This window comes from Capronia coronata (assembly GCF_000585585.1).
Source record: "Capronia coronata CBS 617.96 chromosome Unknown acBCG-supercont1.1, whole genome shotgun sequence".
NCBI classification, from domain to species: Eukaryota; Fungi; Ascomycota; class Eurotiomycetes; order Chaetothyriales; family Herpotrichiellaceae; genus Capronia; species Capronia coronata.
Genome location: NW_006912893.1, coordinates 3,994,458 through 4,021,960, shown reverse-complemented (window position 1 = coordinate 4,021,960; position 27,503 = coordinate 3,994,458). Strand labels below are relative to the sequence as shown.

Here is a 27,503-nt window from a genome sequence, read left to right as displayed (position 1 = left end):
GGAAGTTCGAAATGGACGCACCAAGAGTTTGCAATCACAGCTGAAGGCTAATCCCAAGCCATGGTCTTCATGATTGGTTCTCATCCGAAGCCCTCGTGGTCTTTGACCGGCAGCTGGTGTTTTGTCCGTGCAGTACAGGTAGGGCCGGAATCCCCTCGCTGTTCTTCGTGTGCCCAGCATGTCCCCACATTCCCCAGTTTCCAGCAGACCGGGGGCAGAAGATCGAGACCTTGTGCTCCAGGCACTTTTGACCTCGGAAAATGACCACGTCCGGGCGGTCGGGCCGAAGATATATATTGCTCGCGAGTTGGGCTATTGTTTGTCCGCGTGAATCGACAACCATCTCTGCCCCCAAAGCTGTTATACCTAGCCTCGTCGAAATCAACAGACTAATTCCGGCCCCCTACGGCCTTCAACATGCCTCTCCCAGCGCCCAGGGTGGCGTTCGTCACTGGCTGTAATGGGATCAGCGGCAATGCCATCGTCGAGTACCTTGTTCGCCAACCCAAGGAAGAGTGGTAAGAACGTTCCGCTGCAGTGACGCTGGGGATTGATACATGAAGCTTTACCCATGGAGATTTGTCTATTCTGACACTGCGAGGCAGGTCACGTATCGTGGTGTCTTCTCGAAGTCCGTCAAGACATTACTGGCAAGACCCTCGGGTGGAATTTGTGGCCATCGACTTTCTGGATCCGGTCGATACCATCATCGCAAAGATCCAACCCATCTGCAACACCGTCACGCATGCCTACTTCACCTCCTATGTCCACACGGATGACTTTGCAAGATTGAGAGACCTGAACGTTCCTCTTTTTGAGAACTTCTTGACCGCAATCGACACGGTTGCCAGACACTCTCTGCAGCGGGTCTGTCTGCAGACTGGCGGCAAGGTATGAATCGTGTCGTTGGCGACATGGATGTTTTTGGCTGATTTGAACGCCTTCCTGAACAGCATTATGGTCCTCACTTGGGACCGGTCAACGCCCCACTGACCGAAGACCTCCCCCGATACGAAGACGGTGGCTTGAACTTCTACTACAGTCAGGAAGATTACATGTTCGACCTGCACAAGCAGAGGAGTTGGTCATGGAACGTCATTCGCCCTAATGGCATTGTCGGCTTCACCCCAGGCAGTAGGTACCTACCTACCTACGAACGACCTTGGTCTGGGGGCTTTGACTGATTGTATCTTCCCCACCCGCAGAAAATGGAATGTCGGAATCCATCACTCTTGCTCTCTACATGCTCATCTGCAAGGAGCTTGGCGAGACACCAAAGTTTCCCGGGAATAAATACTTCTACAACGCCGTCGACGATAGCTCCTATGCGGTGAGTCTGGCCGACATGTCTGTGTGGGCGACGACGCACGACCACGCCAAGGACGAAGCGTTCAATCACGTCAACGGCGATACTATTGTGTGGAGGTACTTCTTTAAGAAGGTTGGCGCCTACTTTGGCATGGATGTAAGCCCCCGTCCGCAGTGATCGTGATCGTGATCGAAGCTGGCCATCAGAGAGCTAATTTCCCTAGATTCCCGACCAGACCGAATGGCCGGAGCTGGGCGAAAATCAAAAGATGGCACACGGATTCAGGATGGCCGAGTGGGCGGCGGACAAGAAGCCGGTGTGGGACAGAATTTGCGACAAATACGGCGGCAAAAGAGAGGCCTTTGACTGGGGCACCTGGTTTTTCTTTGACTGGTCAGTCGGCAAGGCATGGCCTACATTGTCGTCGATAACCAAGGCACGCAAGTACGGTTGGACTCGGTACGATGACACGTACGAGACCTGGGTCGAGACTTTCCGAGCGTTCGAGAACGCTGGCGTCCTCCCCCAGAACAGCGTGCTTCTCGCCAATGAGAGCTCGGGCAAGATGGTGAACGGTGTCAAGGGGGAATCAAACAATGTGCGGACAAACAAGGCTGGTGTGGAGGCGGAGGCGCCATCATTGGTGGCGGCGTAAAGGAGGCGCTGAGCTGAGCTACCTACACCTTCTATTCTACCCACGCTTCCTTGTCTGTGGGAGGACGCCGAGCAAGTCCAGAGCACGCAGGAATATAACTACACGCTGAAATCAAACAAGACGAGCCAGATGCTTATGTCGGATATCGTGCAACGAGATCCACTCCCCTCCCTTCCCTCGCTTTCCCGGGTAGAGAAACGGTCGAGATGGCCTAACAGCCCCTAAGCTTCCATCGTTCCATATCCACGAGGCCCCCCAGGGCTGTATGTAACGTAGATCGTGATGCCCAGCAGTGGGGAGTCCTTCTTCCGCGGCGGGATTAGGTTCCCCATCACTACTATGAGGACACCGGGGTCCCCAGCCTGCCAAATGCGGAGAGCAAACGCGGGATGTGGGGACCTGATATGATTGGCCCATCTCCACCTCTCCGACGTCTGGGGAGGCATGTGCAGGATGTTCACACAAGCGCGGTCAGCGCCCCATGCTTCAGATCGATCAAACTGCCAGGGTTCATGCTGGACCGTTTTGTTTGGGAGCCGGGAGTCCCAGTGCACTCTCACAGGTGCACTGGAGTCACCGCTGCCGAGGTCTCATATCTCGTGAGTCGTGATCATGGCTGGACATCAGATCTTGAGTATTGCGTTGCTACACATTTGTCATCCGTTGCATATGACTCTTTGTGGCCCAGAGAATGGCTCTCGAGTTGACATAGACCAGGACACCGAGACCAGAATCCAATCACGCACTCGGCATCATGACGGACCAAGATAGCACCGAAGCTCATCGGCCTAATGAGGTGTAAGCAATCATGTTCTGTCCGACCTTATTGATCGAATTGGGCTGATGACCGCATATCCAGCAATGGCCTCAATCCGACAGTCGATGTGAATGGCTCCGCGGCGCATCCCCATGACATAGACACCGATGTCCTGGTGGTGGGAGCTGGAGTCACGGGCCTTACACTGGCAGGTTTGCTGGCGGGCGCCGGGGTACGAGCATTCACAGTGGCAAAGCACCGGGGCACAGCACCGTCGCCACGGGCGCATGTCACGAATCAACGCACCATGGAGGTCTTCCGCAGTATGGGGATCGAGGAACAAGTACGGGCAGTGTCAACGCCTCTGCCACAGTTGGGCAATGGAGTCATCTGCACCAGCCTCACGGGCATGGAGATAGGACGCTATAGCTGTTACGGCGCCGGCCCCCATCAGCTCACCGATTTCGCGCTGGCCAGCCCATGTGAAATGATCAACTCGCCGCAACATGTGTTGGAGCAGGTCCTTCTGGCGCACGCCCGGGACCAGGGAGCCTCGATCCGCTACTCGAACGAGCTGGTCGAGATCGAACAGACGTCCGAAGGGGTGGTTGCCCGGATCCGAGAGCGACAGTCGCAAGCAGAGTATATGGTCCGGGCTCGCTACGCCGTTGGAGCCGACGGAGGCCGGTCCACCGTGGCCCAGCAGATTGGATTTGGCTTCAAAGGCGAGCCGGGACTCATGCACATGCTGACCTCGTGGTTGGAAGCCGACGTGACGCAGTATACTGCGTACCGGCCTGCGTGCATCTACATGATGGCCCAGCCGGGAAATGCCTTCTGGGTGGGTTCGGGGACGCTGATCGCGGTCCGTCCGTTCCAGGAGTGGCTCCTGAACCGCCAGTACAACCCGGCGGACGGGGAGCCGGATGCCTCTGACGAAGCAGTGGTGTCGTACGCGCGGACGGCGTTGGGGATTCCGGACCTGCCGATCCGCGTCAAAGACAGCAGCAAGTGGCAGGTGAACAATGTCGTGGCCACGGAATATCGGCGTGGACGCATCTTTCTGGCGGGCGATGCGGCCCATCGCCATCCGCCGGCCAGTGGGCTCGGCAGCAATACATGCGTCCAAGATGCTCACAACATCTTCTGGAAACTCGGGTTGGTCTTGTCCGGCCGCGCCGGGGATCGTCTCCTCGACAGCTATCACCAGGAACGCCAGCCGATAGGCGACCAGGTCGTCAGCCACGCCATCCAGACCCTGCACAACTTTGCCCGCATCCCTCAGGTCCTTGGCTTCCGGCACGGCCAGTCGCCCCAAGACGGCTTTGCGTCCTTGCAAGACCTGTTTTCCGATCTCCCCGGCGCAGACCGGCGCCGCGACGAATTGAAAGAGGTCATCGACCTCCAGAACCGCCGTTCAAACGCCCTCGGTGTCCAACTGGGCCACCGATACAAGAACTCGTGTGCGCTGGTGGACGACCAAACCCCATTTCCCGCACCCACCCGTGATCCCGTCCTCTATTACCAGCCCACAACGCACCCGGGAGGATATCTGCCCCATGCCTGGGTCGAGCGCCATCATCGACAGATCTCCACGCTGGACATTCTAGAACACGGCCGGTTCGGCCTCATCGTCGGGATCGGAGGCCAACCATTCGTGGAAGCTGCAGCAAAGGTGGGCGACGATCTAGGTGTGCCCTTGTCGGTGTACCCCGTGGGATACCGCTGTCTTTACGATGATGTGCTCGGGCAATGGAGCAGTGTCCGCGAAATCACGGACCGGGGTGCTCTTCTGGTCCGCCCTGACCGTCATATTGCATGGCGCTGCCTCGATCGCCCGGCAGATCCCACTCAGGCCTTAGGCTCTGCACTGAGCCGGGTCCTTGCGCTCGATAGTCTCAAACCAACGTTTTGATGGAGATCCATTTCATTGCATGTAGCATGTACACTTCAATTCACAGTTGTCACTGGTCTGGTCCAGGTCCACCACGACACTTTTTCAGAGCTGAGTAGCGAGTGTCTAGGCCCGCGGAGGAAGTGTTCTAGTTGAGATATTGACAAAGATCATATTTGAAAAAGTCCAGCTGTAAGTCCTTCTGTTTTCACAATACGTTACACATTTCTGAGCCATACCAAATGCGTGGATCTACAAGATAACGCCCACGACCGGTTGAGAAGAACGTAACATTTCCCCTACACCACATAGTTCTTATTTGGTATGAAATTTGCACCATGTTGAGCATTCGCTGAAGATCCATCCTCTCACATACAGCCATGTATTTGTGCCGAATATGTGTATTTGATATTGTATTGAATCGGTCCCACGTTCAACCAGTTATTCCCAAGGTCTCCTCTCCTTGGATGTGGGAAGACCCAACTCTGGCCTGTCAGACTGTCAAGGGGATGGGAGCGTAGAGTGATCAAGAGTCTTTCCCTTCCGGCGAACTTGGTAGACCTTGCCTTTGATACCGTTCTCGATACTGCCTCAGCAATTCCTTGCCGTAATCGTTCCCGTTTGGAGTCCTGACCAAAGTGTGGATGTGAAATGGCAAGGGATCTTTGTTGGTGAGAAAGACGCCAGAATGGTGGTCAAACTCGACCATCACGACCGGAGAATGGATCTTGTAGTAGAAGCCCGTCTCCCTCTGGTACCCACCGATCCAACAGAAGTACGTATCCTGCCAGTGTGCCGCAATCTCTTGCACTTTCACGGCCAACGCTCCTTCGGGAAGGTAGTTGATACCGAGAACGATCAGCTGGCGGACCAAGTCTTGCTCAACGGCCGTGAATGTCGAGACTTTGGAGCCCTCGTAAGGGATTTGCCGGTTGTCCTGAAAGGCGCCGCCGAGATGCCTCTGGTCGGCCCGATGGTATCGCCAGCTCGGAAATTCCGGACCACTCAGCTGTTTGTAGATTCTTACCCGGGCACGCGTCGGTTGGTCCATTGATTGCACGAGCTGGAGAGCCGTCTGCTCCTGGTCTGTGAAGAGTTCGGTGCCTTTGTTCGGGCCCTCGTCGATGACATTGGGTTCGGCACCCATGAAGACCGGCGACAAGACCATCTGCCGTCGGACCACCAAACAGTTCATGTCCAAATGATGGCCATGGAGCTGCCATCCCCACGGCTCGACTTGCGAGGGCTCCCCAAACATGGTGAAGTTGTAAGACCGTTCATTGAGGACTTTGGTTCCGTCCACAACCTTGCCCAGGAAATCGTTTACTTTCATACAACCCGCGGCTTTGACGTATCCTGCTGGAGAGAGACTGGCCCGCATCAAGCCATGGATGGCCTCTACCAGGGCGTCCGATACCTCTTCCAGACGTACCCCATGTCGGTAGACATAGATTTCCGGGTTCATCCATCGTCGCCACTCCGGTGCATCGATCTCTCTGACGATAAGACGTCTTTGATCCGCGCTCGCTTCCCCCAACACGATCTGTGCTGCCCTGACCATTGCGGCTACCGGAACCGGAGTCCCTGGTCCGCCCGCCCCGTCGTCATCCAGGTGGTATAGATCAGGGATCGATTGGCCATTAACCGTGATTCCTTTGTACGGCTCGCCTAGAAGACCTTCCCATGCTTGCATCCAGCCGGAGACGAAAGGCTCACTGCAGCGTGCTTCCGCCCATTGATAGGTATTCGATCTTGCTAGCTCTTTGCTCCTCGGTGTATCCGGTGGAGGGATGTAGTCTCTCCAGTATGTCGTCCTGCAACCCGTTTCCATGGTCTGCAATTTTCTCAAGATTGAATATATATCAGAGGGAAAATGGCTACTCAATCACCAAGTCTGCTGGTGTATCGAGCCCGGGCAAGTCACTTCACTTGGACCAGGAACCTTGCGATATGAATGTGTACAAACAGTGGTAACATGGGCTAGGCCACATCGCACTGCACATACTACCCCTGCCAGAGCCTCCCGGCTGGGGAATGTGGGAAGGCGACCGTGGGGCCAAGTCAAACCAAACCTCGCCTTACGCAACCTCGGAATCTCGTCCACGGGATGTCCCCATGTATCTGAAACATATGTGACGGACATGGGCATGTGGCGTCATCGAGACTACCAGCTAGATTTGGCCTGGACGCATCGTCGATACCATTAGGTATGCACATCAGCAGTTAGATGGTGTGTCGCCAACCCCGACACTTGACAGACGGACGAGCAAAAGGTTCATGTAGCACGCTCAGACTTCTATTCAGAGATACAGGTGCTTGACTTGAGCAGAGTTCAGGGGCACCGTAATCAGATGCTGACATTGTCGGCTGCATCGTGATCTATTCATGTCTGGCTTCTCAAATCCGCCGCTGATTCTTGGGCTTCCTTGTCCAAAATCGCCCAGCGCTCTGGCGAGCGACATTTCAAGTCAAATGGGAACGTATGTGGCTCTGTATTGAGAGCTCTGACGTCTGTATTTATCAACCCCTGTGAGTAGATGCTCCCTTGTAAAAGAAACACGAGCTGAGATGGAATGCTGGCCACAGGGGGCAGAGAACTTACAGTCGTATTCTGGAGGAGTGATCTCCTTGCCAGTGGCCGCGTCAACTGCCTTTCGAATGTTGCATGCCCAGGCAACTCGCGCAACAATAATATTCAAACTTCTTTCGGCGATATGTGCTCCAGGGCACAGTCGTCGTCCAAACCCAAAGACAGAATAGTTGTTCATGTTGGGGTAATGAGTGAGAGGCTCGCGGTAGGTTGGGTACTTTGGCGACAGCCATCGATCCGGGCTGAAGGATTCAGGCTCAGGGTAAAGCTCAGGATCTCGATGGATAGCCCTGTAGTCACCATGTCAGCCTTGAAGGAGAAGAACCTGTGGAACATGCAAGGTCTCACCATAGATTGGGGTGGATCAAGCTGCCCTTGGGGATGAAATACCCATTGTACACATCGTCCTCCGTAGTCTTATGGGGGATTCCTAGAAGAGGAGGAAGGGGACATGTCAGTAAGTGTCAGAAAAGAATGAGTAGAACTCTCTCGAAAGTCCCTTGAGTCTTTTACCTCCTGCCGTGACCGGTCGCAGCCTGGCCACCTCTTTCACCACCGCCCTGACAAGCGGGAGTTGCGGTAGATCGTCAAATACAGGCAGACGATCTGGGCCGACGACTTGGTCCAGCTCTTGCTGCAATCTTGCCAGCCATTCTGGATTGAGCACCATCATCAACACCCAGCTCATGGCGAGAGATGCTGTGGTAGAAGCCGCGGCCGAATACAAGCCACCGAGAACGTAGATCCCCTGCAGGTCAGACAGACCAAACTTTTGCTTGTTCTCGAGCCACATTCGAGTGAAACTCGGCCCTGCCTTGCCCGAGGCCATGTCCTTTTCCACGGATTCGACAAGGCCGCGGAACAGTGACACTTCGCGAGTACGGTGTGCCAGCGCCTCCCGCTTGAATGGCGCCAGTGGCGATGGCAACCACATCAGGATGGGCAGCAAGTCCACCAAATATCGACCAGGGGTGGCCACTCGCTCAAAGTTGACTTGGTTCTCGTAAACGAGCCGCACGATGTCCTCCTCTCCGGTCTCGATCTTGGTGCCATACGTGAGCCGAAGGATGAGGGCTGAAGCGTAGCGCTGGAAGAGAGTCTTGTATCGTTTCGGTTCCAGGACGAGATCGTGCACCAGGCGGGCTGATTCTTTCATCTGAAGAGGCTGATAGGATGTGGCAGCCTTCACTTGAGTGACATGATGCTGGAGCTTGCGGACGCGGCGCCACGCATCTAATGGACAACGTATTAGCATTTGAATCGCGGAGCACAAGAGGCGAGGTTGTGACTGGTGACGCGGAAGCAATGGGGACTCATACCGCCGTAGGGTAGAAGTAAGGCTCTCTTGTTGTCACTCATCAATTGGGATCCCATGGGCATTTGTTCGCGTGAGCTGTAAATGTCTCCGCGCTCTCTGAGCAGATCGTTGGCGATTTTCTCGGTCGAGACCACAACATTGACTCTGCCATAGGCTGTATATTGGCAGATAGGTCCATATTTCCGGCCCCATTCCGTGAATTTGTACCAGAAGTAGCCGTCTTGACCCTTCTTCAGCTCGTTGGCGCTGCCAATGAATGGTAATCCTGGCAATTCCTAAGTCAGAGTTCCAGTCAAGCATATATAAGAATGCTCCCGTGTTGTCCCAGCTAACCTTTAGGTCCCGGCAACTGTTTCGTCCCCTTTTGCCGCCGGGGCCGCAGAAATCGAATACATTGCACGAAGGCAATCAAGCAGACGAATGCTAACAGTGAAGTAAGATGCAGCATGTTTCAACTTGAAAGAACTCCCAGTTTCCGAAAAGTTCGGGGTCGATGTGAATCTTCATATGGTAGAACAGAGCAAGGCTGCAAAATGAAATCAACCATACAATGATGTCGATGTCACAATCCATGCACTATAAGTGCCTTCAAGGGTAGTGGGCTTCTGTGTGCGAGGTCGGGTCTGAAAGCACATTCCGCCGGCAGAAGAAGTTGACTTTTCGGTCGCCCCAAGTTGCCACATCTCCATGGATGGGATCCACGATGTTCGCATCTAATACCCAATGGCTCTCATTGAATGTAGAGAGTAAATCATCTCCCACCTGTACCCTTGCCTGGCCCGTTTCGCGCCAATGTGGGGATGGTTCTTCCCCAGATGTTGTACCGAAGTCAGTCAATGTCGAACGTGCCAGTTAAAAGGCGTCCCACCCCACATATCGCACATGGGGACGACGAGGAATGAAAGAAGTCAGGTCAATGTAGCCCACTGCAGGCACGGCAGTCTCGCAGAAACCTCTAAACTAGGTTCTGGTATCGGCCAATCGTGAAGGGTCCCTGCCTGCTTGGTCCTTTCAACGCCTCCTGAACAGTCAATAGCCCGATCAAGATCTCTCTGGGAGTCAGTCGACTGGCACTCTTGCAGGGGAAATGGTTTGGGTCAAGGTTTTCTGGGGAAGAAATCCACCATGGCACGTCCCCACGGGGTACCGACTTGATGTCCTCCAGTTCTTGCCTATAAGCACTGCCTGCTCGCCGTCCGCTTAGCAGAAACCTCTTGTTTGCATAGTTTCAGCATGGCAGAGATCCACAAAGCTCCGGACCACATTGATCATGTCGAGGAATCAGCTTATGCCGCAAAAGCGGTGCCAGATGTTGTGAAAGTCGAGGGCGGTGTCTTGCTCGACGCCGGAACGAAAAATGAATATCACCTCAAGGTCGCAAAGGACGGACATGTAAGGAGGCCGAGGCTACTTTGCCCTCCACTGAAGATGTCGCGCGAGTCCCGAGAACACAAGCTGACCATACTCACAGACTGTCCTCCTGCCACAGCCATCTGACAACCCCGAAGATCCTTTGCTATGGTCGGTTTTCAACAAACATGCCCTTCTTTTCACCCTCGCCTATGGCGCTTTCACGGCCGACGCCATCTCTGGGGAATGCACCGCGTTGATCGTCGCCCAGGGGACCGACTGGGGCATGAACCCAAACACGGTCAACCACGCCAATACACTCAACATTTTGTTGCTGTAAGTCCGGCAAGGATCGCGAGGCTATCGCAAAAGCTAAGACCCAGACCTCCAGAGGCATCAGTGCCTTGTTCTTTGTCCCTCTCTCGACCTGGTGGGGGCGCGCTCCCACTCTGTTCTGGTCCGCCTTCATCGCGCTGTTCCTCAACCTGGGCGTCGCGCTCTCGACCGATTGGGACACTTACTATGTCCTTCGGGTATTGTCAGGCTTGTTTTCGAATGCGCCACCCAGTATTGCCATTGGCTGTCTCCGGGATATCTTTTTCTTCCACGAGCGTGCTCGAAAGATTGGGTTCTGGACTTGTCTCTTCATTGCATCTCCTTACATGGGCCCTCTGTTTGCCAACTTTATGCTCGCAGGCTTGGGTGAGTGGCGACCCGTGCTCTGGCTGGGACTTGCAATGCATGCTCTCTACGTCTGCACCTTGGTGGTCTTCTTGGACGAAACTTGGTACAACCGCGACCCTGCACACAGCGACCAGCCTCCGCGTGGCAGTGCCTTCTTGGACAGGATGCTCCGCGTTACGGGCTTCTGGCAGATCAGGCATCACAAGTACTTCATGACTCTGCGTCACTCCCTGACGAGGTTTTTTCAGGCTCTACTGAAGCCCGTGCTGTTGATTGTCTATTTCAATTAGTAAGTCTTGGGTCCTTGCCGCCCGGCAGCATATCTCTGCTGATTGTCGTACCCAGTTTCATTGCTTTTGCCTGGGCTGTGGGAATCAATGTAACCACAGCAATCCTCTTTGCCACCCCGGTTGAGTTCGGTGGATATGGCTACAATTATCGACAGCTTGGCTTCTTGTACTTCACGCCCGTGGTTGGAATCCTTCTGGGAGAGGCATTTGGGCATTTTGCAAATGATTTCTTGGCCAAGATATATGTTCGCCGCCACAAAGGTGTCTTTGAGCCTGAAGTCCGCCTTTTCATGGCATATATTGCTGCCTTTCTTATGATTCTGGGCCTCGTCCTCTTGGGTCAAGGGTTGTACCACAAGCTCAACGTTGGAGTCATCATCATAGGGTGGGGCGCACAAGTCTGTGGCCTGGTCATCCTTTCCGTGACAACATTTGCATATGCTGTCGACTCTTACCCCACGGCGTCTGCTGAGACTGCGGGATGGGTCAGCTTCATTCGCGTTGCTGGCGGGTTCAGTGTCGGATACTATCAGCAGCCGTGGGGAGAGGCTGTGGGATATAACAACAGCTTTGGTACTCAGGCAGCCTTGGTCGGTCTTGGAATGCTCCTCATCATCGTCGCGCACAAGTTCGGCCATCGACTCCGAGTCAAATCAGGCGACATCAACTGAAGACAGATTGGAGGCCAGCATGTGTCTCTGGGTTTGAGGAGTCTCATACCACACCCGAGGATATATGACCTTTTTCTTCATCACGGGCTTCGTTTGAAGCGTGAAGATGGCCTTGAAAAGGTGGTGCTCAAGAAGTGCCTTTTGTGTGCTTGATATCTGTTCTGAACAAAGTTTTGAATGAACCTATACCATCAAAACACTTGCCCCCTTCGTAGGATACTACATCAATGCGGTGACTTGATATAGCCATACTCTGTGGGACCCTTGTGAATCCTTCCTACCTGTAACTAACTGATTAGCCCCCAAAAGTGTTTCTCTTATCTCTTATTAATTATATATCTTCGGAAGAGCCTTTCGAGTTACTAATAATAGTCGGTACAGGGACCTTTGCCGATGGCGCTGAGACGCTGAGACCAAGCCGCGATGATCAAATCATTTCCAAAATACTACCACACGGGGTTGTAGGGGTCTTGCGTAAACAATGCCTGATTAGCAATTGATACCCTTGAACACTCTCGATCAATTCCCGAATTCCAACCCATTCGCGGTCTGTATGTGCTGTTTGAATTGAACCAGGCCCAAACAAATATTTACGGTGTGAACCAGGCAGTCGAGGTATGTCGGTGCCGTAAGAGGCAATATATGAACCTAGATCTGCAGAGACAACAGCGGTGAACACCACGTTAGCGACAAGCGACACTCACAAATGAACTCAGTTTCTGGGGATCGCAAACTAAGTCGGCATCTGTTTAGTGTAGTGGACAACGGACGTCCGGTTTGGAGGACTAAGATGCACTCAACTGGGTCCACCACGGGAGGTTGAAAGAAGAAGAAGAAAAAGAAGAATAGACATTCTCATACCGTTCTTGCAGCACCGCCAGCATGGTGGCGATAGCACTGCGGCCGAGCTCGGGATATCCCGAATGACAAGCGACACCCTGGACATCAAGGCGGAAAACCATGTGTCCTTTATGCCCCTGGGCAAGTTTTGATTCTGTCGGTTCCGCGAACACGATACTCTCCCAGGACAAGCCCATGGTCGTACTCCAAGGTCCCATTTCCAACATGCCAGGCCCGCCGGCTTCCTCGCCCACCACAAACAAGAACGCCACGTCTCCCCGAGCACGAATGTCCCCTGCGGCACGCAGCTCTTCCACCGCCATGATCTGAGCGGCCATCGGCCCCTTGTCATCATTGGTGCCACGTCCGAAGATGGTGTCCCCCTCGATTCGGAACAGGATATGTGGAGGCACCGTGTCCATGTGCGCTGTTAGACAGACGCGGGTTTTTCGCTGCCCGCCCAAATAGGCATATACGTTGAAGCGATTCGGCGAGTTGGGGAGCCCGATCTTCTCGGTCGTGTATCCTCGAGCTTGCAGGTATTGGACCAGAAAGTGGCCCATTCCTTCTTCGTGACCGCTGGTACTCCGACAAGACTGCAGAGACAACGGTTTACGAGCTCCAAGGGCCAAGGAGCGGCTTCCTTTCGTCTTCCCTCGCTCCGAACTAAACACACTACCAGCATTTTGTGTTTTCCTTTTACCGCATTGCGGCTGTGAGTATCCTGCGCAGCTGGGATGGGGCTAAAAATGTCTGGGGCGGGATATTGTGGCCAATCACGACCTGTTGCACGTCTTCGTTGGCCCGGTAGAAACAAGCATGCTTCGAAGTCGAATCTTCCACCTTCGGTCCACAATGATGTCCAGCCCAGAGCGGAAGGTCCTGTAGCCTCAGTCAGAGATCACACTATGACAACATGCCAACGTGACAAATTACAGGCACGGACAAACTCACAATCTAGTAGCCAATTGGTAATCGAATTGTCCAACAATGATGAGCGAGCATGGACTATTTTTCGTTATAGTTTCTTACTACAGACGATAGACATTGCGATGTTGATACTCAAAATTAACACAGAACCGGGATATGTTTCTCTTGCTATCAGACTTTGGATGGCTGGCTTAAAGCCTCCTAATTTCCAAAACCAAAACCGCCTCAACTGATGTCACTCGGCTTTGGTGACAAAAGTACCGAACCAGCTCAGCATCCTTACACAAGCGTCGATCAAGGCTGGGAAGTGTCTGATGCCGTGCCCTTCAAGAGGATACTCGACAATCGCCGACCGGACGCCGTGGTGAGTGAGTGCGACGTGATAGTAGTGAGCCTGGGCTGGCGGGGTGCAACTGTCCTGTGTCCCTACCAGCTGCAACGTGGGTGTTTTGACTTTGTGGACATGTTGTAGCGGACTGCGTGTCTCAAAGAGACTGTCGCGTCGATAGAGGCCGTCGTCGAGAATGTCTTGGTGTAGATCGCTCGACTGCCAGTGCAGCCTCCAATCGGTGACGGGAGAAATGGGGATGGCGGCCGAAAAGCGGGTGGTGATGGTCGTCAGCCAGGCCGTCATGTACCCGCCGTAACTACCTCCTATGACCCCCAGACGGCGAGGATCGGCGAGGCCTTTTCCCACCAGATGGTCAACCCCACTGAGGAGATCTCGTGCGTCGCCTCCGCCCAGGTCGCCCTTGACGCCGGCGGCGAACTTGCTGCCACGTCCGACGGAACCGCGAGGGTTGGGGCTGAAGACGGCGTAGCCATGTGCCACCAGGAAGGCGACCCACGGTCGGTACCCCATCCAGGAACTGGAAAAGGCACTGAAAGGGCCGCCGTGGACGTTTAGAATCGTTGGGAATGGTGCCGAACCCTGGGCCGGGCGATAGAGAAACCCCTGGATTTCAACGCCATCGGTCGACTTCCAGGTGATTGTTTCGCTCGGGCCAAATTGCTCGCGGAGCCAGATGGAGCCGGGGTGGTCGAAGGAGTGAATCGGGTGGTACGTGAATTGGCCGTCGATCAATCCGATCTCCGGCGCGAGCTTCCAGCCATGGCGGACAACGGCGATGCCACGACCGGGCACCAGACACATGGTGGGAAACGAAGAGCCGCATGTGTCGGGAGTGGACCACAACTCTCGAGCCTGTTTCGACGTGACATCTACCTCCACCATGACCGAGTCGAGCCCTCGAAGGCCCATGATGAGCACTTTGTCTTCATCCAGCCAGGTGAGCGCGTGAACATCGACATTTTGGGAAGGGAGGGCGGTTTTTTGTTGAGTGGCCACATCTATGCAGACCAGGGGGCCGGCGACTTTGCTCCGATCTCCTCCCTCAGCTTCAGGAAAAGCCACCTTGGCCCCGGAGAAGGGCGACGCAAGTTCTCCTAACAGCATGCCCTCGTGCTGTCGTAGAGTGGTTTCCGACCCGTCCTCAAGCGACATTCGTACGACCGAGGAGTACTTGTACTCACCCTCGCTTGGCCCGTCGCTGACCAGAGCAAATGCGTGGCGTTTGCCTGCCCACGTGAATCTCCACACATTCCTTCCGGCCTGACTGACCTGTCGTGCCTTTTGGGAGGCAACGTCAAGCAGCCAGAGCGTCCGGAGGTGGGACCCCGGTGTACCGTGTTTGACAGTGGGCATCCACGCAGGGGAGCTCTCATCGCTAGGAGCCAACGTTCCGGAGCCTTCAAACCCGGATTTGGGCAGACCCCACGCCGCCAGCCTGAGCAGCAAAGACGTTCCATCCGGTGACCATTCAAAGTCTTCCACCACGCCGTCGAGGATGCTCGAGGCCAAAGGGTACGCTTCTCCCACGAGACCTCCGACATCCAGCGCGTAGAGCTGGAAGTGACCCTTGCGCCGGCGGTCGGATAAGAATGCCAGCCGACGGTTGTCTGGAGACCACTTCGGCTTCTTGTCTTCATTGGGACCTTGTGTCACCGCTCTCAATGCATATTGCTTTTGGCCAGTATTGCCATCGCCCAGATCAATCAGGTGTATACGTCTCCGAGTTTTCTCAAGTGATAACCGAGTGGTGGATGTGAAGGCAATCTGTTTCCCGTCCGGAGACGCTGAAAGCTCATCTGCGTCGCTGGGTCGTCCAAAGCCCGGAGCATGGAGCTTCTGGAACCACCCCTCGACACGGTTCCAGTCTTCGGTTTGAGTCAAGTCTTGCTTCTCAGCTAAGAGGTCTGTCGCTGGCGACAGAGAGTACCCATTGCCGTCATGAGTGGGGGCGTCGCAATCCATGACGAAGGATTGATTGAGCGAGCACAGTCGCGGTGTGAAGGATGGAGAGGGACAGCGCAAGTCTTGAGGAAGAGAAAGAAGTAAACTCCAACGACGCCGTCAAGACATTTAACATACTCTGCGCTTGACGTGGCATTCTTCCGTCACGGTCTTCTCGGTTAATGACCCAGGTAGTACCCCAGACCCTGCCCAATCAAAAAGCTCCAATGCGCCATGAAATTCGTGCTGATGATCACGGCTTGTCGTTGTGTGCTCACGCCTGTCGTGATCTTCATGCTTGGAGCTTCCACAGAAGTGCCCTGCCCTGGACATTGGCAAATTGCCCTTGCTCCGACAGTGATGCGGTTAAGTGAGTGGATCCAGCCCCGGTGGAGGCGCGGATATTCTGACCAATCGTGGCGTTGGTGTCGACCATTGATTTGCTCCTAACTCGCACGGAGGTTGGCTTCTGACCCAGAAACCCGCCTCCGGGATGGTCGGAGGGGGATGGAGTTGGTCGCAAGAGATATGGAGTCGAGACTGCCCGAGGATTCTCACTCGTGAGTTGGCATACAGTGCGGTCTCCCGCACGAATCTCTGCCGCTCATGAGAACTGTACCGAGATGATATCTCGGATTCTCCAAGATTTCAGAACACTCATTGTTTTGTTGTTGTTACTAGCTTTCGCGCGTTTCGAGGGGTGAGACGAGCTCATCTTGCCGCCCTGATTCTGCGCCCGGGTACTGCGTTCGAAGGATTTCCCTCAGGTCCTCCGGCGCCAGTCTCTTTCCCCGCGATTCTTCAGCAGCCCAGGCGGTCAACAAAAGGTGCTTCAGCTCGGTGATGGCCATGTGATCTTGGATCCAGTCGCGATGGATGGGGTCAGTGGTTTCTATGCCAACAATAAACAGCGACCGATTAAACCAGCTGTACCGCACCCCAGCTTTCCAGATTCGACTTGCGATTCGCAAGTACGAGGAAGCTGCGTTGCTAATGGCCGCTGTCAACGGTTGCTCTCTACAACGGAAATGGTAGATTTGGATGGCGTAGAATTCGCAAACGATCGTGTCAATCTGGAAATGGCGCCGAGTGTATTGCGATTGGGCACTAAAGGGACTCGAAGTGATTCGAATGAAGGAATCACATTTCTACTGTAGAGTCAGTCGACAAGTCCGAATCTTGGGGAGATGACGGGGAAACCTGTAGGCAAGGAGCGGCTTACTGCTTCGAGACTTTCGATCGCTTGTTCCAAGACACTATAGTCTCCACTATTTATCCAGAAAAGTTGGCTGATCCAGTGATACAATCTGTGCTCTTCGAGGTACAATCGATAGCATTCTGCGCTCTCGATATCACAAAGAGTCTCGGCGATCGGGTAAGAATGCCCATGGTTGAGCTGCAGGTAGTTTTGTGACACCTGAGTGAGATCGTGGAGCACCTCCGTGTCGTCGAAGAAGAGCTCCGCGAAATGACCAATGTAAGTGCGGAAATTCAAATGGACGTGGCCGAAGACGAGCATGGTGAGTAGCTTAGCCAGCAGGCTATGAGTGGGCGCCTCAATCTTTCCGGGCCGGTGTCTGACGACTTCATTCCCCCTGCCGCCGGGGCCAATGGTAGCACTCCAGGCCCGATGTAAATTGTTCTCTCGGACGTACTCAGTGAGAGCCGAATTCAGCCAAGTTCTCTCCGTCACAGCAGGGAAAGCTTTTCCGTTCAACATGAACAGGGTCAGAAGCCAGAAAGCAGTCAAGACAGTAACATGATCCCGTCCATCCTGTCCAAGATATTCACGTAGCGTCTGCATCCCTCTTTCCAGATATAATCTGGTAAGACGCACGTTGCCGCTGTCATTGGGATCAACATGTAGTAAGTCCTGCATGGATAGTGCCAGAATGAGATGCAAGATGACTTTCTTCTCGCGAGCCAAGCGCAAGAAGAGTGCGTACGAGGACGATGCGAAAGGTTTGAGACTTCGTGAAGGGGAGAATCGAGAGCGGTAATAATCCAATGCCCTGCACTCCACAGAGTTGAGCCTCTCGACGCACGGGAAGTCGGCTGGAGCCGGCCAGGAGCTGATTGCCGAAGGTGTCGACGCCTGTGGATGGGGAAGAGACTGGATCGAGTCTTTCATGGTATCAAACGGTGGCAGCAGAGTCATGTCACATTGTGGTAGGGTCGGTGTATGATTCTCCCGCTGCACGAGCTGACTTGTACCAAGGTCCCCGGGCGAAGTCTGCCAGGCTACGGGGGGTTGGAAATCCGCCCACGCGGTGGTGTCCCAAGTGTCGTTAGCTACGTACAAGTCGAAACCTTGATTGAGAAATTCGGCCAGAGCGGGATCCCAGGGGCTCTCACCGGCCGTGGCCACCTGCGATGGGACTCCCTCGGGCAACCAAGGCTCGTCATAGACGAAATTGCTAGGGTTGGAGCCTAACTCAAGGTTCTGTGGGAAGGGGTTTTGGATGGCTGCCGTTGTCGACGGCACCGGTTGCATATCCACTGAAGAGTCAAAGTCGCCGGTCGCAGCCATTGTGGCACTCTCAAGACATGGTACGACGGCATCCGGTGCCGGCTGAGGTGGAACGACGGGCTTCGACGCTGGTGTAGCCGCCGAGCGCGGCGATATCCCCGGCTGAGAACCTTTGTCGTCGCCGTCAGGCCGGAGGGGCGAAGGCACCCATTTCTGTCGAGACCTGATTGAGCCAAAGCCTCGCCGCCTCTGTCCCAGGGGAACTGGAGAGTCGGGCTTGCTGCACTCCAGCTGCATGCGTATGCAGCGGCCACACTTTGGCCAAGTCTCGTCACATTTAATCCGCCTCAATCGGCAAGGAAGACAGCCTGGTCGACAGCGATCAGTCGAGACCGTAGAATAATGACGATGGGAGCCTCTTAGTGAAGGCTCATAACCACTCACCAGACTTTGACCTCTTGTGCCTTGTCGAAGGAGGCAAGTGCAGCGCTCCATGGCCACCCTTGCTCTCAGATTTACGTTGGCGGTTCGCGTCCGTAAGCGATAGGGTCGCCATGTTGATCGATCTCTTGTCACACGGATCCCAGCTCTTGAAAAAGTGACATTTCCAGCCCGAAGAGGAGAGCAGCAAGAACGAGGAAGCCGATGTGCACAATCTGACCGGACAGATTGGAGGTTGACGCTGATCAAGTGTCCGGGACAGAGTTGAAGTCTAATGTTGACTGCAATGGATCTGCGGTCTACCAGGCCAGATCATGGCTGCTCTGGTCCAGAGTACAGTGGATTGATTCTCCATCTCGTCGCTTGCCATTTCATGATGAATTGGAGGTCACAGAGGTCTTATGTGACTCTAGCTATTTCTGGTAATAGTATAGAAATTTGTTGGAGCCGCTTATCAAATAGGACCGGAGATTCCCGTAGGGTTGTGACACACGTGACTGGTCTCCCGATTCGGTTAGTAGTAGTGAATCAATTATGGGGACCTACCCGATAACAGCTCGTCACCTCTATGACCAAACTAGCCGCGATTCACGCGAGGCTGAGCGGAGCCCCTCGGGCCTCGAGCGGCAATTCTGGCCAATGACCAGAGGCTGGAATCCACCCGAATCACCCCAAAATGTCGAGACATGTTCATGCCGCAGCACTATCTCGATTCTCATGGCTTACATCGTGCCTGGGCTCATGCCGCTGCCATGTTCTCTCGAGAGCGCGAGGATGCTGTTCGCACGACCGCCTCGAAAAGACCACGACCCTTGAGCGGCTCAGAGGACAACTGATAACGGATGCTTCAACGTCACCCAAGCCATCTATAAAGATTGAGTGAAGCCTCCCCTAGGTCTGCTGCACCTTCTCGTTGAAATCAGAACATTTTTCACCCTCTACGGCTCGCGAACTGAAACCGCCTCCTTTCCATGGCTTGGTCTCACTCTTCGTCACGTCAGGAAGCCCCACCTGTCCTCGACCGTCGAGACCCCAACCTCCCCGGCGGTGTGATCGATTCACTCACTGAGAAGGACGTCGGCCCGGAGGTTATCAAGACCGCTGACAGCGAACAGATCGTCCAAGTCGTCGACTCCTCTCCTTACCCAGAGGTCGAAGCGGCAGTCCGAAACTATGACCAAGGTTTGCCGGCAAGCACCCTCCGGGCATGGTCGATCGGCCTGCTCCTGGTGACGGTCTGTGGTGGCTTGAATATGCTGTTCCATTTGCGATCGCCTGCAATTACCATCTCCAGCATTGTGGCTCAAGTCATCGCATATCCGCAGGGAAAGTTATGGGAGAAAACCATGCCAATGAGGACCTTTACCACATTTGGCAAATCATGGTCATTGAACCCGGGCTCTTTCAACATCAAGAAACATACCGTCGTCGCCGTCATGGCAAATGCCGGGTTTGGCATCGGAGCGGCCTACTCGACGGATGTTTTGACCGCCCAGCAGGCCTTTTACCATACCTCTTATGGCTGGGGGTTTCAGCTGCTATTGACGTGGTCGACAACCATGATTGGTTATGGTCTTGCAGGTCTTGCTCGACGCTTCCTCGTGTGAGTTTGGAGGGTTCCCTCCTCCGAACGATCTGCTGACCGAGTGCCCGAACTCAGCTGGCCCGCCGCCATGACTAGGGAGGTAAACCTCGTGTCTACCTCCCTACTCTACAGTCTGCACGACCATGCTCCGGCAGACCCCGAGTCAACCGGTGGATGGGTCATGGGGAGATTTCGATATTTCTGGTACCTCGTCCTGGGAGCGTTTGTGTGGTATTGGCTTCCCGGATTTCTATTCAAAGCGCTGAGCGTCATGACTTTTGTCACCTGGATCAAACCAAAGAGCCCGGTCATCAACCAGGTATTCGGTGGAGTGAGCGGTGTTGCCCTTCTCCCCTTGACGTTAGATTGGACCGTGGTTACAGCTTACATCCAGAGTCCTCTGATTCCACCTTGGTGAGAGCGATGCTTTTCCTGACCGCTGCATCACACTGCTTACCCTTCCTGCCTAGGTTCGCCATCGCCAATACGCTCTTTGGGGTGGCTGTCTTCTTCTGGATCACTGCCATCGCCGTCCACTTTTCGGGCATGACATACAGTAAATTCTTGCCCATGTCCACATCATCCGTGTACGACAACACGGGCGCGGTCTACAATGTGTCGAGAATCGTCACCCCTCAGCTGACTCTCGACGTCAAGGCGTACGAAGAGTACTCGCCTTTATTTCTCTCCACCACGTACGCCCTTTCATTCGGCGTCTCCTTTGCCATGGTGGTGTATGTCCTCGTCAATACAGGCCTCTTCCACGGCCGCGAACTTTGGGTCCGGACCAAACTTGCACGCAAGCAGGAGGACGATGTTCACATGCGCCTGATGAAGAAATATGACGACGCTCCAGACTGGTGGTATCTTTCCATATTCCTTGTCATGTTCGGCATCTCTTTCGGGGTGATATATGGCTGGAACACCGAACTCTCTTGGTGGGCATTTCTGGTGTCAATGTTGATCGCCTTCGTCTGGACCGTCCCCATGGGCATGGTTCACGCCATGACGAATGTTACGCTAGGACTGAATGTGTTGACCGAATTCATCATCGGTTACATGCAGCCTGGAAAACCTCTGGCGATGATGCTCTTCAAGGCATATGGATATATGACCATGTACCAGGCCCTTAGTTTCTCCCAAGACCTCAAGCTGGGCCACTACATGAAAGTCCCGCCGAAACTGCTGTTCTGGTCGCAGACGGTCGCCACCATCTGGTGCGGCATCGTGCAAATCGCGGTCATGAACTGGGCTTTCGCCAATATCCCGGACATCTGTTCTCTCGACCAAAGCAACGATTTCACCTGTCCCGGTGGCCGCGTCTACTTCTCCAACTCGGTCATCTGGGGCCTCGTCGGCCCGAAACGCTTCTTCTCACCGGGTCAACTCTACAGTGGCCTGTACTATTTTTTCCTCGCCGGTGCAGTCCTTCCCGTCATCATGTACCTTTTGAGCCGCCGTTTCCCGAACTCCAACCTGCGATATATCATGGCCCCGGTCATCTTCGCCGGCTGCGGCTGGATCCCGCCTGCCACGCCGTTGAACTATTTGACATGGGCCATCGTCGGCTATATATTCGCGCGCGTCATCAAAACCCGCTATCGGGGCTGGTGGATGCAGTACAACTACATCACCTCGGCCGGACTGGATGTCGGGTTGCAGCTCTGCACAATTCTCATCTTCTTCACCCTCACCCTGACGCACACAGACGCACCGAAATGGTGGGGGAACCAAGTTGGAGCCGGTACGCTGGACTTTCATTCAACGGACAATGTGCAGCAGAAAGTCACGCCAGGTCAGATCTTCGGGCCGCCGAAAGGGAGTTGGCATTGAGAAATCCGTCTCGGGCCTTGACACAACATTCTGGGTCTGAGCATGGCACGACTTCTGGGTCGAAATGGATGTGACGGGTGAAAGGGGACGGGGGAATGGGGCAAAGTCGGTAAGAAATAGATCGGTGGCAGAGACATGTAACTGCCAGTCTGTCAGACTGTGTCGGGATGGAGAATCCACAGATTCACTGTTGTTGACTTGTTTCTATTCTCAAATCTCGTCGTAAGAATCTATATTGGACGTAAAAACAGTTATTACGTCGCCCCTCGTCTGGAATCTATCTACGTACCTCCTTGCAAAAACTGGCGCGCTTTTTCAGGCGTAAGGGTGATGTGCATCCGCCTACAGCAGAGCTCTGTCTGGTTTGCCCCCATTCCAGCCGTCCAACTCCCCCAGATCCCTTTCGGGGAATGGATGTCTCTCAACAGTCGAGGCGGGAGGGTCGCTACCAAACCTCCAAGCCCACAGACTCTGTAGTTCCGGGTCCAACCTCCCCTCCACCATATCGACGATATATTTACCAATATTTGGCAAAAATTTGAACCCATGGAGAGAGCCGCCCGTCGCGATGAACAGATTTGGATGAGCGGGATGTGGTGTCAGCCTGAAATTGGAGTCCTTTGTCGCCGCATCCCAGCACATCCTCGTCTGACAGAACGGTCGATCCGCCAGCTCGGGCAAGAGCTCTCTGATCCACGCTCTCAGCTCGGTCTGGATCTGGGTCGGGACACGGTCATCAGGGAATTCGCCGTGCGAGCGACCGATCGACACTTGTTGGATAGGGGAGTGATGACGGTTGGTCACGTAGCGACAGCTACAGACCTTGAGCAGGCCGTGTTGGTCGGGCGGAAAAAGCATCCCATGAAATATTGGATCAGCGTGGCGAGAAGGAGGTGAGTGAGAGATGTTTCGGTGAGCCGCGCCGGATAACCATTGTAGACACAGAGACGTGGAAATTGGAGGGAATTTGTGTCCTGAGGAGGAGCAGGTCGGCGACTTACCCATCTCAAAATGATCAACCATGGGCAAGTTCCCGTACTTCTCCCTCTCAATCTCGGTTAGCTGAATCATGGCGACACACATGGCCTTTGCTGAAATTTCGGACTTGGTGTCGATCAGGTTCTCTGTCTGTGGACCACAGGCCAGGATGATCTTGTCTGCTGTATGGACGGCGCCGGACTGGCTAACAACACCGTCGCAGTTCCCCTTCGTATCGTTGAGTAGTCTGACGGCGTGTCCGTTCTTGCCGAAGGTGAAATTGACTCCGTTTATGCTAGCGGCTGCTGCGAGTCTGACGAGCGCCTGGTCAGATGGCGCCTAAGCGGAAATAACCACCATGCCGGTTAGAATTTCTTTTCTCTTCCTCCTTCTCTCGTGGCTAGAGAAAGGAGAGACGGGAGGAAAATGCTACTCACCCATCCAGCTTCAGAGCCCCATAAGCTCTTCCAGTTTTTCAAGTTCCCCTTGAATTCTGGAAACCTCGCCTGAATCTCTTCAGGGGAGATGTATTCTACCGCACCTTTCCCATTCTTTCTATTCTGATATGTGGCGTCGATAAACGCCTTTGCATGATCACTCGCCGCCATGATCCATCCTATACGGTGGAAAAGACCGGCGAGCGGGCCAGAGTTTGATGTCCAGAACTCCATAGCTTCTTCAGCGAGATGCGCATATTGTGGTTTGTCATAGTCGAAGCGAATGGTCTTGTTGATGTCGGTCCCGGCAGCATCGGTAGATGGTGGAGAGAAACGGTCGATCAAAGTCACCTTCTTGTATCCTCTGAGAGAGAGGTGGTAGGCTGTTGAGATCCCGAAGGTGCCGGCACCGACAACGAGAATGGACTGGGATGTGTAATCTGCCATGGTATCTCCTTGAAGTTTGGACTTGCTCTTCGTTTGGACCAGAAGATCAAAACAGCCTCTTCTTGCCAGTTTGTTAAAATGATTGTTCGGAGGCTAATGTTCCCAGGTTTATATAGGCGCGGCGTAGTATTCAAAGACCAGGCTGTTGTCAGTCCAATTCCTCAAGTGCTGGGGCTTCCGCACAAGGCGTGAGCAGAAATCGGGTAGGCATTCCGCATCCCAAATCAACGATTGGCCCCTCTGCCTTGGAATCTTTGCTTCCACCCTACTCGCATAGAGGACTCGAGATGGAGGCCGAGAGACAGGTCAAGGGCGGGTCCAGGGCGGCGCGGGTCGACCGAGACGGCCTGATTCGCTGGAATATCCGCCGAGGGGACCCACCCTTCACATCAGGTGCATTCTGGCTTTATTCCACTTCACTGGTGCTTCTTGTTGCAGTCTGGCCATGGCAGTTAGTTACTGAGGCTGGTGGTTTTCATACGCCAACACACGTTGGCACCTTGTTCAGAAGGGTTGATATAATATGAGAGGTGCTTAGACTAAGCGAGCTTGTCAAACGCTTCCCCTTGATCCTCATTGCCCGCACTTCTTCGCAGGACCTAGGACTGTTTTCGGTTCAACCTCCTGCTTCAGGGGGGATGTTTACTTCTTGAGATGAGCGCATGTCGCGGCCTCAGTGTTGACACGGAGACTGAGCAAGTCAAGCCTCGAGTAATGGTCAATGACATCTAAGTTGTGTTTCGCAAGAGCCTTTCGCGTCAGTTACAATGATCGGCGGGAAGAATGGGACGCGGTTACTTTCCGCAAGTTCTTCAAACTGTCTCGGGAGGCTCCAGAGGCGGGCATCACGCGAATGAAGATCAGTGCCGTCTTCGACAGTCCTATCAAAGAAGCAGGTCTCCTCCGGAAGGCACCGGCCAAATCTGGTACGAGAAGCTTGTCGGCGGAATGACCAAGATCCCAGACGACAAATTGCCCGCGGGCGCACAGTTTGGGTATGATTTATCGACGTTTATGGTCAATGTGCAGGCTTACCTACTCTGGTACGTATTTAACAAGCCGAACTATCCTGGATGGCGCCTCTCATTAGGGATAGGCTTCAAGTCCAAGTCTGGAAAGCAGGAATTGACGTGCGTCGAGAATACTATGATGACATTCGGGAGTTGTTTGAGGACTTCCCATCGACCATGGCTATTTTCAACTGCACAGGCTTGGGCTCGTACAGTCTCAAAGGCGTCGAGGACCACGCCGTATATCCGACAAGGGTTGGGATGTCTCTCTCACTCCTGTCGGTCCCGGGCTGGCCAAGTCATGCTGGTTGAAACACCAACGACGCCGATCAAGCAAATGTACTTCCATTCGCCCAAAATGGTGGCGAGCGATACGACATATGTCTTTCCTCGGCACCCCGGTGGAGCTGTGATCCTTGGTGACCTTGATACCAAGTATGGCAACGGAGTAACAAGAGGAAATGACCATCGACAAGCAAGCGGGCGCTGGCGCAAGTATATTATGTAGGCGCCGTCAAAGGCGGCGAGGGTTCGGCGCGGCTGACCTACCCGATCGGGGGCAGCTCGCCGCATAAGGAGCAGCAGGTTTATGCCGCCATTTCACCAATACAGAGACTGCGGAGTACTAGTACTACAGGAGTGCGACGGATCAGTCGACGGATCTTCCAGCCTGTTGGATCGTGTCTCATTGTGTCGCAAAGCGAATTTTCTCTTTCTGCCGACCATCTCCGGCCGAATCCACAGATAGAAAGGTCGAACAGAATACGTACGCTGGAGCACCGTCGGCGGTACGTAGTAGTACAGTACAATTTTGATTATCTCCATATAGCGCTTGTTCTCGGTGGAAAAGGGTTGCAGGCGGCGTAGATTTGTAAAGCGCAAGCGTGTGGCGCCGATCCACTGCAAGTCCCCATCATTTCGAGTCTGCAGCAGAGGAGAGGAGATTGTGTGGATTGCGCCGGAAGAATCGTTGGCCTCTAAGGAATACATCTTCTTTGTATCAGGATAAAAAGCTAAAGCAAGATGGGAATGTGTTGCAGCTGGTACGGACATCCTCGTCGAGATGATGCCTGTTCATGTCTCTTGCGAGAGGATTCGTCTCCTCGAGATGGACTGTAAAGAAGGTGCCTGAGGGCCACCCGCCGTGTAAGAGTGGTGGGGTCGGGTTTATATGTTATAACTTCTCTTGTCGCTTGGCCAACACCCAGAGCCCCTCTGCTTCGGTCAGGACCACGCCATCTTTGTCAATAATCTGGCCGTGCGCCAGCCATTTCCGACCCTCTCTTGCTACCACCCAGGTCTTGACTAGAACATCTCCAGGTGTAGGCACCGGTGCACGGAAGGTTACGTTCAGGTTCACTGTGAAAAGGGAGTCTCGAGGGCCGCAGATGTGTTGATGGTGCAGCATCAAACATAAGCCGATCATCTCGTCGAGAATGGCGCAGGCCATACCGCCGTGGATGATACGAGGATGGCCGTCCAAACCAGGTCGACCTAGACTCAATAGCATTACACAGTCTGGCTTCTCGGGGACCCTTGTGACCGCAGTTTGGCTTTCTTTTCCCTTGAGCGTCCCCTTGGGCACCTCCGGCGGAGTCTCAAAGTTTTTCAATTGAAGAGTGACTAGGTGCGGAATGGTCGCCGGAGTGCTGACGGTGCGAGCGAAGAAGTGATCTTCTCCTGACTCTTTGAGGACCCGGGAGAAGGTCGGTATGGGTTTGTAGAGAGGATCGGAGAGGTATTTGTTGGTCCATTCGACGGAAGCGAAATGCCTGCGCGATTCTTCAGGCACTCGGTTTTTCTTGAGAAAATTGGACATGAAGTCCGTTTGTTCGCCCATGGTTGATGGCTGCAAGAGAGACAGGTCAGTGGTCAAAACTGAGTGAGTGGGCTTGACTGTGATCTGTAGCACATGGTTCCGTCTTACAAGCAGGCAGGCAGGAGGCAGAAGGTAGCAAGTTCATGTTGTAATTGTATAACCATTCTTGGGATGTATTTCTATCCCCGAACTGCGGACTGGGGAACCATTCCGACTGCGAACCTCGGCCCCAAGAGCAGTATTGTCGTCGGCGGCGGTGAGTGGTCAGATATCAATCTAGATACGAAGGGTGGCTGGTAAGTGGTGGGTTTGCTGGCGGCGGCTAAGGCATGGATTTTGCACAGGCGAGAGTGGATTGAGGTGTCCGTGGTTGCAAGGTTGACGTGGACATGCTGCCCACACTGCTTGCAAGTGGTTGAAGCAGCTCCAGAGCGACAGCTTATCCGCCTCGCCGCCTAGTAGTCAGGTCGGTGGAGGATGCGATATCCGTATGATTGGAGGGCGTTGCTAATGTGTTTCAAAGGACCACGAATGCCTGGTCGACCTTGCTGTCGACCCCTGTCAAGTCACTAGCCACCGCAGTCGAGCGATAGCACTATCCTGGCCAAAGAGTAGTAGTTCTAGTAGCGGAGAGATAGTGACAAGATGCGGTGCGGTCGGTGGGTGGCCGGCAAACCAATGCTAGTGCCAGTGCCACTCGTCTGCTCTCTAGGCGACGGAATGGTTGAAAGGTTGATGGGATAAATTCATACAAAGCCACGGACTCGACTCGACTCGTCTCTACCCAGCCATCGACCTCGATCACTGCATTCGCCGTCGTCGACACAGCAACAAGACTGTCTGTTAAGGTCCCCAAGACTCACCAACCTTCTGCTCTGATAAAGGTAGCTCTTACCCCAAGT

The 27,503-nt window shown here is 54.1% G+C and overlaps 12 protein-coding genes across 12 annotated transcripts; 5 read left to right on the top strand and 7 right to left on the bottom strand.

The window, feature by feature from the left end:
• Window positions 1–417: 417 nt before the first annotated feature.
• A1O1_01428 (uncharacterized protein) lies at window positions 418–1,964 on the top strand (the record flags this gene model as incomplete). The annotated part of the gene is made up of 5 exons (XM_007722341.1): window positions 418–518; window positions 606–891; window positions 954–1,134; window positions 1,206–1,465; window positions 1,533–1,964. The coding sequence occupies 5 exons, from the start codon at window positions 418–420 to the stop codon at window positions 1,962–1,964; spliced, it is 1,260 nt and encodes a 419-aa protein (XP_007720531.1).
• Window positions 1,965–2,718: 754 nt separating this feature from the next.
• On the top strand, window positions 2,719–4,636 carry A1O1_01427 (uncharacterized protein; the record flags this gene model as incomplete). Its single annotated transcript, XM_007722340.1, has 2 exons — window positions 2,719–2,762; window positions 2,824–4,636. 2 exons carry the CDS (start codon window positions 2,719–2,721, stop codon window positions 4,634–4,636), a joined length of 1,857 nt encoding a protein of 618 aa, XP_007720530.1.
• Window positions 4,637–5,141: 505 nt separating this feature from the next.
• Window positions 5,142–6,446, bottom strand: A1O1_01426 (uncharacterized protein; the record flags this gene model as incomplete). The annotated part of the gene is made up of 1 exon (XM_007722339.1): window positions 5,142–6,446. The coding sequence occupies one exon, from the start codon at window positions 6,444–6,446 to the stop codon at window positions 5,142–5,144; it is 1,305 nt and encodes a 434-aa protein (XP_007720529.1).
• A 552-nt stretch (window positions 6,447–6,998) lies between these two features.
• A1O1_01425 (uncharacterized protein) lies at window positions 6,999–8,971 on the bottom strand (the record flags this gene model as incomplete). The annotated part of the gene is made up of 6 exons (XM_007722338.1): window positions 6,999–7,126; window positions 7,218–7,495; window positions 7,554–7,635; window positions 7,719–8,438; window positions 8,525–8,788; window positions 8,857–8,971. The coding sequence occupies 6 exons, from the start codon at window positions 8,969–8,971 to the stop codon at window positions 6,999–7,001; spliced, it is 1,587 nt and encodes a 528-aa protein (XP_007720528.1).
• Window positions 8,972–9,756: 785 nt separating this feature from the next.
• Window positions 9,757–11,518, top strand: A1O1_01424 (uncharacterized protein; the record flags this gene model as incomplete). Its single annotated transcript, XM_007722337.1, has 4 exons — window positions 9,757–9,915; window positions 9,995–10,209; window positions 10,265–10,846; window positions 10,903–11,518. The coding sequence occupies 4 exons, from the start codon at window positions 9,757–9,759 to the stop codon at window positions 11,516–11,518; spliced, it is 1,572 nt and encodes a 523-aa protein (XP_007720527.1).
• Window positions 11,519–12,303: 785 nt separating this feature from the next.
• A1O1_01423 (uncharacterized protein) lies at window positions 12,304–12,921 on the bottom strand (the record flags this gene model as incomplete). Its single annotated transcript, XM_007722336.1, has 1 exon — window positions 12,304–12,921. The coding sequence occupies one exon, from the start codon at window positions 12,919–12,921 to the stop codon at window positions 12,304–12,306; it is 618 nt and encodes a 205-aa protein (XP_007720526.1).
• Window positions 12,922–13,523: 602 nt separating this feature from the next.
• Window positions 13,524–15,602, bottom strand: A1O1_01422 (uncharacterized protein; the record flags this gene model as incomplete). The annotated part of the gene is made up of 1 exon (XM_007722335.1): window positions 13,524–15,602. One exon carries the CDS (start codon window positions 15,600–15,602, stop codon window positions 13,524–13,526), a length of 2,079 nt encoding a protein of 692 aa, XP_007720525.1.
• A 656-nt stretch (window positions 15,603–16,258) lies between these two features.
• Window positions 16,259–18,348, bottom strand: A1O1_01421 (uncharacterized protein; the record flags this gene model as incomplete). Its single annotated transcript, XM_007722334.1, has 2 exons — window positions 16,259–16,729; window positions 16,804–18,348. 2 exons carry the CDS (start codon window positions 18,346–18,348, stop codon window positions 16,259–16,261), a joined length of 2,016 nt encoding a protein of 671 aa, XP_007720524.1.
• A 1,115-nt stretch (window positions 18,349–19,463) lies between these two features.
• Window positions 19,464–21,910, top strand: A1O1_01420 (OPT family small oligopeptide transporter; the record flags this gene model as incomplete). The annotated part of the gene is made up of 3 exons (XM_007722333.1): window positions 19,464–20,095; window positions 20,153–20,491; window positions 20,548–21,910. The coding sequence occupies 3 exons, from the start codon at window positions 19,464–19,466 to the stop codon at window positions 21,908–21,910; spliced, it is 2,334 nt and encodes a 777-aa protein (XP_007720523.1).
• Window positions 21,911–22,252: 342 nt separating this feature from the next.
• On the bottom strand, window positions 22,253–23,772 carry A1O1_01419 (uncharacterized protein; the record flags this gene model as incomplete). Its single annotated transcript, XM_007722332.1, has 2 exons — window positions 22,253–23,227; window positions 23,326–23,772. 2 exons carry the CDS (start codon window positions 23,770–23,772, stop codon window positions 22,253–22,255), a joined length of 1,422 nt encoding a protein of 473 aa, XP_007720522.1.
• Window positions 23,773–24,693: 921 nt separating this feature from the next.
• Window positions 24,694–25,203, top strand: A1O1_01418 (uncharacterized protein). The gene is made up of 2 exons (XM_007722331.1): window positions 24,694–24,815; window positions 24,869–25,203. The coding sequence occupies exons 1-2, from the start codon at window positions 24,721–24,723 to the stop codon at window positions 25,092–25,094; spliced, it is 321 nt and encodes a 106-aa protein (XP_007720521.1). The 5' UTR covers window positions 24,694–24,720; the 3' UTR covers window positions 25,095–25,203.
• A 753-nt stretch (window positions 25,204–25,956) lies between these two features.
• A1O1_01417 (uncharacterized protein) lies at window positions 25,957–26,622 on the bottom strand (the record flags this gene model as incomplete). The annotated part of the gene is made up of 1 exon (XM_007722330.1): window positions 25,957–26,622. The coding sequence occupies one exon, from the start codon at window positions 26,620–26,622 to the stop codon at window positions 25,957–25,959; it is 666 nt and encodes a 221-aa protein (XP_007720520.1).
• Window positions 26,623–27,503: the final 881 nt, after the last annotated feature.